The sequence below is a fragment of the Podarcis raffonei genome, chromosome 3 (genome assembly GCF_027172205.1).
Source record: "Podarcis raffonei isolate rPodRaf1 chromosome 3, rPodRaf1.pri, whole genome shotgun sequence".
Taxonomy (NCBI): Eukaryota; Metazoa; Chordata; class Lepidosauria; order Squamata; family Lacertidae; genus Podarcis; species Podarcis raffonei.
This window is the reverse complement of record NC_070604.1, coordinates 75,153,335-75,164,819: the sequence shown is the minus strand read 5'-3', so window position 1 is coordinate 75,164,819 and position 11,485 is coordinate 75,153,335. Positions and strand designations below refer to the sequence as shown.

At 41.2% G+C, this 11,485-nt stretch overlaps 1 protein-coding gene across 1 annotated transcript; it reads right to left on the bottom strand.

Moving 5' to 3' along the window:
- Window positions 1–1,791: 1,791 nt before the first annotated feature.
- LOC128410764 (sulfotransferase 6B1-like) lies at window positions 1,792–10,360 on the bottom strand. Its single transcript, XM_053382421.1, has 7 exons — window positions 10,047–10,360; window positions 8,869–9,002; window positions 8,321–8,410; window positions 7,309–7,435; window positions 4,829–4,923; window positions 3,648–3,804; window positions 1,792–2,625 (listed from the first exon to the last, which is right to left on the bottom strand). The coding sequence occupies exons 1-7, from the start codon at window positions 10,246–10,248 to the stop codon at window positions 2,495–2,497; spliced, it is 936 nt and encodes a 311-aa protein (XP_053238396.1). The 5' UTR covers window positions 10,249–10,360; the 3' UTR covers window positions 1,792–2,494.
- Window positions 10,361–11,485: the final 1,125 nt, after the last annotated feature.

The window sequence follows — 11,485 nt, the reverse complement described above, 5'->3', positions numbered from 1 at the left end:
TGCCAACCTAGCAGTTCGAAAGCACATCAAAGTGCAAGTAGATAAATAGGTACTTGCAGTGACAATTTGTGTAATTAAAAAAAAACCCCACATCAAACAAATCTGTACTTATTGCACAGTATTGACATCTAGTTCACCTCTCAGTGAGCTTTTATTTGAGATACTGGGTCATTTAATTTGTTTGCCAGTTCTAGAATGACCAAATCAAACATGTTTGATCTTTGCACCTGTTGCATCACTGTTAAATGGTTTGGAAGATTAATGGATCTGTGAGCATATAATAAATGATTAAATAGCTCTTCAGAAGAGGAAAGTACACATTATGGGCCAATGCCTATAATAAAACCTTGACAACGGATTCTATATATCAAAATGAAAGCACACTCATAGGCCTTTAAATACTCCTATGTTCTAAGAGATAAGGGCACCATAGTTTCTCTTGTCTGTTCCTGCCCCCAGTTCTGTCATCCATCAAGTCTCCAACTTGCTGCAATTGACCAGGACTCCAAGTATACCATACAGCACAGGGATACCATGGAGGTGTGGAAAAAAGTAAGACCCAGGTAGGGATGCTTGAATCTGTCAGTTTCCATTTCTTTCAGGTTCCAATTTTTCCAGTCTTCAAATCAAGTCATTTCAGTACATAATTATTACTTTTTAAAATTCCTCTTAAAAATTAATCAGCAGTTTTGTGTGCATCTATCCAAACATACACATTTTTGTATGCACTTTTGACTTTGCACACATATTTGCAAGCAATTTCCCCTAATATAATGCATTTCCATTTGATATTTTAACCAATCTCTTCATGTTTATGCACACTTCCCCCCAACAGACAGCTTTGTGTTTTGGCTATATGTTTTTGGGAGACTAAATTTTTTAATAGGTAATGTGGATCCTAAAAACATACACCTCAAGGGTCAAAAGCCAGGGTAAAGAGTTGCATCTGCAGCATTCTCTGAAAGCTGTCTAATGAAGATGCCAGACGCATGCCTGGAGAGATTTTCCTCAAGGGCACCTCAACATTCCTTGTGAGTTTCACCAGCAGAAGGTCTAGCAGCAGAAACATTTTAAAATGTTTCAACTGTAAAGTGCTTGGCACGAAAACAAAACAAAACCCTTGGTCCTATTTGACTCAAATTTTGATGCCCTGCCTTCAATCCCTGCAGATTTCATACAGTTATGTTCAGAACTGTAAACACTATAGGCTCCCTGGGACTTTGCCAGAGCCATAGCTAGGTGATCTTGCACCCCGGCAGAACCTTCAAGATTGAGCGCCCCAGCCCCTAACCACGGACAAATTAGTTCTTCTTTCTGCGTCTCCTCCAACCCCCCTCTATTTAAAACCCGTTTTTATGAGGCAATAATCAATATTTTTATTTATAGACATATTTATGGCCATATTTTAAAGCCGATTCTGGGGGGGGGTGCCTCGCCTGCACCCCCATTGGGGGCCTTCCTCACCACTCCCTAGCTATGGCCCTGGACTTTGCCATTCAAATCACTGGAAAACACAAGCAAATCTTCATTCATTCATGAAATGACCTTACAAAGCAGGAATGAAACAAAACAACATATGATCACAAAGTAACAAAAGATAGTTTACACATTACACTTAAAAGGGTACACCTCACACGTACAAGTGTTTGTGTGAAAGAGTGCACACTTCTTGACTTGTATAGCAGTGTTACAAAAGCAGTGGCAAGAGTCCATGGGGTCCCAGGCACACACATAGGGTCTGTGGCCCTTTGGAGAATAGAAGACACGGTGGAGACTGTCATGCTTTAAGAAATATGGTTTATTCACCTATTTACACCTTCAGTCTGCATGGAGAGAATCCAGATCTTACAGCATAGTCATTCCAAGAGGCAGCAACATAAGCTGCCTGCAGCCAGCGCACTCCAAAGACGAATCTCAGCCCTTTCTTCCTCCTTCTTTCTCCCAACAACCCTTACTCAAAAACTGTCTCTCCTGTCCTCTCAAACACACCCCATCACCTTGGTAACAGCTCACTCCCCAGGCTAAAGGATTCCTCTCCCCAATGGTCCATCAACACCTTTTTATCACGTTAGCAGGTTTGTTTGCGTAAGCCAGCTCAGGAATTCCTTTGCAGCTTGCATTCTCCTTTCATATCACAAATAACCAAAACCCAGCATTTATTAACTTCCAGGGTTTATCCTAAATCTATAACAATATGTTCACAAAGTAACAAAAGACAGTTCACACATTACACTGAAAAAGGTACAGCCTCACATGTACAAATGTTTGTGTGAAAGAGTGCACACTTCTTGATTTGTATAGCTGAACTATTGTGTACACAGGTGCAAAGAGTGGACACTGCTGAATGCAAATTGTAAATGCCTCTATACAAAGAGATGGGAGTTGCACATCTCTACTAGATACAGACATAACATTTTGAGCTTTGGCACTCCCCTCATTATGCTCAGTTTAAACAAGCTTAGCTCTAGGATTGAGGGAGTCCTGGGTCAAGACTTCAAGCCTTGCAGTACACCCCATATTTTAACTTTCTTCCCAATTCTGTTCCACCCAAGCGTTCTTCAAATGTTGCATCCATTTTTTGGTTGTGCTCTTCACTGAAATGATTCTTCCAGTCACTAACACCACCTGAACAGAGTAGAATATCATTAATAATAATATCCTCAACAATACGTTTTGATCAATTGACAACTTCTCCTGCAATTCCAGTTTCAGGGTGCTCTAATGACATTTCCCCCTATCCACTGGTGTGCTATTGCTTTCGAAAACCAAATCTGCTCACTGGTGTGTCTTCCTCAAAGAAAGGGAAGAGAAGACCGGGCAATACTCTGAACTAAAGAGAAAATATCTTCTGAGAAAGTCCAGATGGGGCTAGACTAATGATCTAATCTGAGCCCTCATCTGCACTATGCATTGAATGCAATATTAAACAGGCATGGCTCTCCTCAAATAATTCTTGCAACTGTAGTTTGTTAAGGCTCATGAGAGTTGTTGGGAGACACTTACTCCCCTCACAGAGCTTCAAATCCCAGAGTTTCCTGAAGAGAGGGTTGAACGTTAAACCACTCTGAGACCTATAGCTCTGTGAGGCGAACAGGCTCTCCTAACAACTTCCAGTGCCCTTTACAAACCACAGCTCCTATAATTCTTTGGGGAAGCCAAATAATGGCTTAAATATGTGTTGCAGATGGAGCCTCAATAAATGACTACCACTTCTAATGTCACAATGAGGCCACCAAGCCATTCTGTTCCTTAGATCAGGAGATGTGCTCTTAGTGATGCTTCCAGAGGCCACACTTCCTTAGTTTCACATATGAAACTCATCAACCAACCTTTCATCACCAACTTGCCTTCAACATAAGGGGAATGTTGTGGTCCTCAAAATTCTTCTCGGGCTTGGATTTTAAGCTGAGTCGTAGAACTCCTCCCTCTTTCCCACCCTCTTTCTTATCAGACTGCCACAGCAGTTCCAGTGTTGACAGGGAGAAAGGCCTCCTCTCCCTGACCAATCTATTTCCCTCCTGCTCTGTCTTTGACTGAAATGCAGCTATATCAACAATCCAGGCACCCAGAGCCCCTGGACATGCAATTATATGGTTGAAGCTATTTTTAAACTCTAGCAGAACATTAACATTGTCTTTGAAGTTTACCTTTGCGGAAAAGAATATCACCAAATGCGCCATGGGTTTTTCCAGCGTTTTCCTTCATAGCTTTGAAACTGCTTCTGTCCACAACCCCTTGAATCTTGTCATCAGTTAGTTGCAAGTCAAAGAATTCACTTATCCGTTTCACTCCCAAAGGTCTATTCTGAAGTAAGGAAAGTAAAATATGCAACGTTAAGTATTAATTGTTTCTGGAGGAATTGTCAAAAATGCAATCATTGTGGGATCTACAATGTACAAGCATGGAGGGTACAGTTCTGCGGTTTCTTGGAAGGCTTTGCCAGGAACCATAGGATGTAAGAACTACCAAGGCACTTTGTGGAAGGAGGGATAGAAGGAAAGAAGGGCCAATAGCTCAACAGCAGAGAATCTGTCCCAAGTTCAATCCTGGGAATCACCAGGTAGGGCTGAGAAATGCTCTTTGGCTGAAACCCTGGAGAGGCACTGTCAGACAGCATTTTTAGGGTGGGGTGACTGGTGTGGTCACACTGGGTGCCACGCTGCAGGGGGCACCACAACAATGGGGTAGAATGATTGGATTTAAAAAGTGCTGCAGAATGAAGAGTGAGAAGCGGGGTCACGAAATTTTGGTATCACGCAGGGCGCTGCTGGAATTTGAGAGCCCAAAGTCTGCCACTGAACAATCATCCGACACAATATAAGGCAGCTTGCTGTGATTCTAAGGCCTTTACTAGTCATTCGATCACATATCACTCAAAGATTATAATTACTTTATGCTAGACACATCTCTATAAAGAAAGACACATACATTTTGATGTAATACAAGTGTTTCGATTGGTTTGTGTACAGTGGAACTTCGGGTTACATACCACCCACCTTATGAACGCTTCGGATAACGAGCCTCGCTAACCCGGAAGTAGGTGCTTCTGGTAGTGAACTTTGCGCTGGGATGCAAGCGGAAGTTGTGCAGCGGCAGTGCAGCAGCAGTGGGAGGCCCCATTAGTGAAAGCACAGCTCATGTTAAGAACGGTTTCAGGTGAAGAACGGACCTCCGGAACAGATTAAGTTTGTAACTGGAGGTACCACTGTATTCCAGTTGAGCTGACCACTAAGCATTGTTGTCTTGACTATTTATAGCCGCATGGCCAGGATTCAGCAATGCCCTTTGCCAAAAGTGCAGGGCATCCTCCACACAGCAAAGCACTTACCTCCTTCAGCTCCTCATACGTGATTGCCATGACATTTGCATCATCAGCGTGCTTATTCCATTCAAAAACAAAGTCAAAATAAGAACCCCAGACCACTGCAAGAAAAATAGAAATACAAGGCTGGTTAGCTGAGGATCAAAACATTCCTGCGCATTCTGAATATAATGAGGCTTTGCTAGTCAGGTGTAGATGTTATATCATTAAAGGTAAAGGTACCCCTGAACGTTAGGTCCAGTCGCGGATGACTCTGGGGTTGCACACTCATCTCGCTCTATAGGCCGTGGGAGCCGGCATTTGTCTGCAGACATAGCTCCATACACAGAGGAAAGTGCACCCCTTTTTGCCATCTGAGGTAAAAAGGGAATGTGTTGCCATACTACCCTGCCCCTGCGCCACCATGGGAAGCCAAAAAGGCAATGCCCCCAATGGTGGCAGAGAAGACACTGGTTTCTGGTGAGCTCTTATGAAATCTCACTTGAAATCAGCGCCACTTCTCCAGAGGCACCGTGCTGAGTGGGGTACCTGCGGGGTGCCACCTCTTTGGCTTCTGTTTCACCCTGTCTCGTGGGGGAGGGCGGAGTCAGCCCTGTCCATACACCTTTTTTCTTCTATTTACTCCTGCCCAGAGAAAGCATGCAATTTGAAACCATGGGCAAACTAGGTTTTCCCCTAGATGCCCCTTAATATATGTGGAGAATCTGCAGGCCTGGCATTTCCTAACCAAGGGCCATGAGAGAGAGATGCCCTCTTACCCTGGTATAGAAGGAGGAGCATCATTTAGATCAGCCTGTATATCTGGCCCTCAGTATCTTTCAAACACCACACTTTTCCGGAGCCGCACACCTTTCTCCTCAAACTATACATCCCTCTCTGGTTCTGCTTCACGCCCTCCTTGAATGTCATTGTCTGACTGGAATATGTACACCAGCTCTGCCCACACATTTTGCTTATCTGGATAGAGAACAAAGGGGTGTGTTTGTATAGCGATCAGTTTACTGTACAAAGGTAGAATTTACATTTCTCACTCTGGCCTCTGGTCTCTCCAAACACTGGCATGTGACCCCTGTAAGGCTGATCTTGAGATAAAAAAGATTCCCAGCCTCTACTTTCTGAACTTCTGGAATTAAAGACAACGACTGGTGGCTGTAATGGGCATGGGGTCAAACGAAGTATGAATCCTATCCCTGATTCTTTCCTTTAAAAAAATACTGTAACGTAATGAGCATGACTAATAACCCAAAGGTGCAGTAGCAGAGTATTACATACCCTCCAACATTTCTCCAATGAAAATGGGGATGTCCCATTCCATAATGATAATTTTACTATTTATACCCCACACATCTTACTGAGTAGCCCCAGCTGAGTAGCCCCAGCCACTCTGGGCAGTTTCCAACATATATAAAAACATAATAAAACACTAAACATTTTTTAAAAGCTTCCCTATACAGGATTGCCTTCAGATGGCTCATGGGTCAGATAATTCCATACCCTTCAACATTTCTCCAATGAAATAGGCACGTCCTAAAGAAAAATAGGACATTCCGGGATAAAATCAGAAACCGGGACAGCTTCTCTAAATCAGAGATGTTCCTGGAAAATAGAGACACTTGGAGAGTCTGATATTGATACAAAATGTTCCTTTTCAACCAGGCCTTTGGCTGATTAACATCTTATACCCCTTTTAAATGTGTCTGTGAGAAATGGTGGTGGGGAGGGAGGTTTAATATGTTTATTGGTTTGTGTTTTTTGTTCTTGTTTTTTCATGTATTTTGTGTTTTTATATTGTATTTTTATGTTGTGAACTGCCCTGAAATCTACAGATGATGGGTGATATACAAATTTAATAATAACAATAATAATGATTACCATATATAATAATCACCATATACAAAGCAAGCAAGTACACAGACAATAAGAGGAAGAAGTGGTAACACACCAATATGAATCAAGACATCCATATTCATATTTCCTGAGAGGGCATTGATGATGAATAGTGGTCATCTAAGTTCAAAGCATAAGAAATAAAACCCAACCCAATGACGCAAAAGTGTTCTGGATTTTGTGGGCCAAATTTGGCCTGCCAAGTCCTTCTTTTTCACCTCTGAGGCTATTTTAGTCAAGCCATGCCCTGTTGACTTAAGGGCAGGTAAAGGTGAGGTTTAGCCAAAAGGGACTTCGCATTTCCAAGTCCCACAACAACCGATTGTGACATCAGATGGCTGAGTAGGTGTCCCGCTCACTTGCCCAACCTGGTCCACAGGGTGTTGTGGGCCAGGTTTAGCAACCAGGTTGTGGTCCAGGTTGTGGACCAGAGTTGTCCCACCAGGTCAAAAAGCTCCCTTACCCCTAGACTAAATTGATCAAACTGTGATATTGATCCAAATTAATGCAGTCATTCTGATGGGCCTACAGTGCTTTTTTTTGCATAGTTATCTACAGATAAATCTCAATGCATTCAGTTGGGAAATGAGGGAACATACTTTGTCCATTCATAAAAGCTGTAAAGAAGTCATCCCAGGTATTGTAAGAGGGAAGAGGAGATAACCGATTGACAAAATGGTAAAACGAGGTGGCCACATCTTTTGGATTTCTAATGAGCAGCAGTATCTATAAGTAAAAAACAATATTTATAATGTTTACAAAGCTGGTTTTAACAAAACTGTTGTAATAAAAATATTATTTGCTTGCTTATTTGTTGGCATATGCATGCTGTCCCATAACTCTTACAAGACATATTGTGGCTTATAATACATAATACGAAGGAGAAGGAGAAGACCTAATGTAAATACAAAATAAATAAAGCCATAAATAAAAATCTACATGTATACAACAAAAGCAAACCTCGTTCAAAATTAGAAATAAACACTTAAAAAACAAAAGCCCAGGTTACCTAAGTTATTAAATGAAGTCCTGGTTGAATTGAAAGGTTTTCACCTAGCACTGAAAAGGTCAACAAGTTAGTGCCAAGTGAGGCTTCTTGCAAAGCAACAACAGCAGACTAAAACTGGCTGTCACAAGAACACCTCATAACATGCCATTGAAACTCTAAAATGGACAATGAGCCACTAGAGAGCTTAGTAAATCTAGCGTGGTCTTATTTCAAAAAGTGAATCTCCTGACAGAAAAATTTGCAAAATCACAAAGAAATTGCACGTTTCCCCCCGGACATTTTGCCAGTTTCCATGCAGACACTGCTTGCTGCTGCAGTGTTCCAGATATGTCCGTGAATTTCCTGATTTACTAAATAAAAAAATTCCTTCCAGTAGCACCTTAGAGACCAACTAAGTTTGTTATTGGTATGAGCTTTCGTGTGCGTGCACACTTCTTAAGTGTGCACGCACACAAAAGCTCATACCAATAACAAATTTAGTTGGCCTCTAAGGTGCTACTGGAATGATTTTTTTTATTTTGTTTCGGCTACGGCAGACCAACACGGCTACCTACCTGTAACTAAATCAGTCCAAGTTCTCCACACCATGAAGACTCACTCACCTTGGCTTTATTCTTGAAGACCGATGCAGGAAGATTTTGAGGAGTGAGGTGGGTAAATATGACTCTTCGAGAGGGTAAATCTGCCATTCTCTTTGGTAAATTGTATGGGGCAGAGAGACAGTAAATAAAGTTTAGCATTTCAAACAGAAAGTTAAACAGAGCTTTGAAAATCAACAATGAAGTGCAACCCTATATATATATAAGCTCAGGAGTGAGCCCCATTGAGTTCAGGGGTGTGTACAGGATTGCTTCCTAAAAGTTGATGATAGAGAAGATGATCAAGAAAAATAATTTAAGGGCATTTGGGATAGCTTTTCTCAACAACTGTGTGAAGAAAAGGCTCGAAAATGGTATATAGTTGCAAATGGTTCAGCATCTTTCTGGAATGAAAGAACATCTTTCTAGATTGATATATAAAGTTCATCCCCTGGTACAATGCCATCTTTATCATGTTATATATACCATACAAGCTGTCACTAATAAAAGAGAATTCACTGGAATAAATCAGAGTCCCTTTCCACAGTCTTAGTAAACACATTTTTACCCACCTGGTACTTCTCTGGATCTCCAACTTCAAGATAAGGAAATTCTTCCAGTTCTTCATTATTCAGGTTACTTGTCTCTTCATTATTTGCAGATGTTAGTACTAAATCTGTTAGGATCTGACCAACCCAGTTTGTACCTGAAAAGTGGAGAGAGGGAATGTGACGTTTTTACCTCACAGCTACAATGATTAAACAGTTATCAGGGCTAATGTACCAGGGAACTTTTTCTTTTTATGAAAAGTACATAAATATAATGAATGAATTAATAAAATAATTGTAAAAATGGAAACAGTACACATATCACACATGTCTTATTACCACCTCTCAAAATAAACTTTTGTCATTTTGACACCAGGCAAAGACTTTAAAAACAAAAACCCCTGGTGGCATGGATGGATGTGCACTGCAGGTGCAGTAGTGGATATTGTGGTTGTGATTTCCTATGATTATGATCTTTTTTTTCTTTTTTTTAAAAAAACTGCCATGGCTGTGGCAATATCAGATTAATATTGTCACACTGAAGGAGTGAAGTTCAGTGGCCCTTTATGCATGAAATCTCCTCATCTACTATTAGTCCTGATCGAAAATAGATATATTGCAGGTACCAGCGTAAGTAGGGAAGAGCAAGGTGGGTTTTTGGGGGGGAGGGTGACATTTTAATCCTGAAAATGTTGTTGAGGAAGAAGCTAAACCACCCCTTACCAGCACTGCAGTCTAGTTGCCTCTTCCCTCATGGTTACTTTGACATCTGATGGGAGGGGAAACGCCCTCCCATCAGATGTCAAAGAGATAAACAACTACCTGACATTCAGAAGACATCTTAAGGCAGCCCTGTTCAGGGAAGTTTTTAATGTGTGAGATCTTAGTGTATTTTTGGTCTTTGTGGAAGCCGCCCAGAGTGGCTGGGGAAACCCAGCCAGATGGGCGGGGTACAAATAATAAATTATTATTATTATTATTATTATTATTATTATTATTATTATTATTTGATTCCTAATCACAAATCATTTGTCCTGATAGCTGTGACATATTTTGGCCCTGATATCTCTGACATATCAGGGACGGGTCCTTGGACATTTCATTTGAACAGTGTGAGCTAAGCCCCCTCCCACCCCTCCCAAACCACCGTTCAGAATTATTCTGAACATGACATCTGTTTATAGCAAGCAAATGATATTTACCAGACTTGGGGTATCCTGCTAGGAAAACGTCATCACTCCTTGCTTCAAAGGACTCAAGAGCTTTGAAGGTCTCAAGGCTGCAAACAGTACTTGGATACAAAAGCCCCTTGTAAGAAAACACTAGCTCTTCGGGTGCCATCGTTTCAGCATCAGCCATTGCCTTATCTATTAAGGCAATAAACTTCTTCCTGTGTGTGGTCATTTTCTCCTCTTACTTGCCCACAAGTCACTGTGAGTGGAAAGCACTGCGGAGAGGCTGAAAGCCAAAGCCTTCCTTTTAATAAGATCTGTGATCAGAGAGAATCAGATGAAGAACCCTTGTTCTGTCACACAGCTGTATATAGGGATGTGGCTCTATACAAAGAACTTCCAGTCAGAGTAATTGAAAGTAATCTCATAAACATTGTGTTGGATTAGGCCCAAAAGGGGTTGGGGGGAATTGAAGAACTGAATACCGTTTTTTTAGCCAAAAGACCTATCTGATTTCAAAATGTCACACTTTCAAAAATAAGGTGCCATGGAATTACCGCCGATACACTTGCGCAATACATAACCAGAAAACAACGCAACTGCACTCTGAAGGGGTATGCCTGTAATTTCACATTTCATACAGATGTGCTGTTATTCAAGGACAGCATTACTGAGGGGTGAAAGAAGAATTTATGCCAAGAAAATAGAGAGGCATCATTCTTATGTGTAGGGCTTTGCATTTATCCTATATATTGGGCAGTCAAGGTTGGTCTTCAAGGAACAATATTTGTTCTTTCTAGCAGGAGTTTGTCTCAGTACTGCTACTGACTGTGGGTTATGTTTTGTGTGAACAACACTGACTAATCCTCTGTTTGAATTGTGTGATGGAGTCTGTGGTCAGACCCACAGGGTATCCCCACCCCAAAGGAGTTTGACAACTGCCCTGTAAGATGTTGTCCTCTTCTTAAAGATAATTGTTTGAAAGCCTATTTTGAATCAAGAATTGAAGACCACATTATCTGATACTCTTCTGCATGCTGTTTCTGATTCATTATGGGAGAGTTTTCTAACACAATTATAGCTATAGAAAACAAATAAGCAAAAGAGTGAATAATTCTGCCAGAAAAGAAGACATTTAATACATCCCAGGAACATTTGAGCCTTGTTACATCATTGTGGTATCAAATTATTTCCTGAGAACTGTGAGAGGATGGTGTCATGTTTTGCCAAAGTTCTAGAAGCTGTGTGGAACAGAAATGTGATAGTTAATGGACAGGTATTTCAAAAACATCACAACTTAGGTTCAAAATCAGCCCTCTTATGAAGCAATTTGGAGGCTGTGCACAATTTAAGGATTATAGGCGTTGTCCAAGAAAGTTCTTCCTTTGATTTTTAGTTCACTTGGCCCAGTGAGGTGGCACCTGGCATAAATATTTTGTGCCCACTCCCTGGGGTGGTTTATCAAAAGT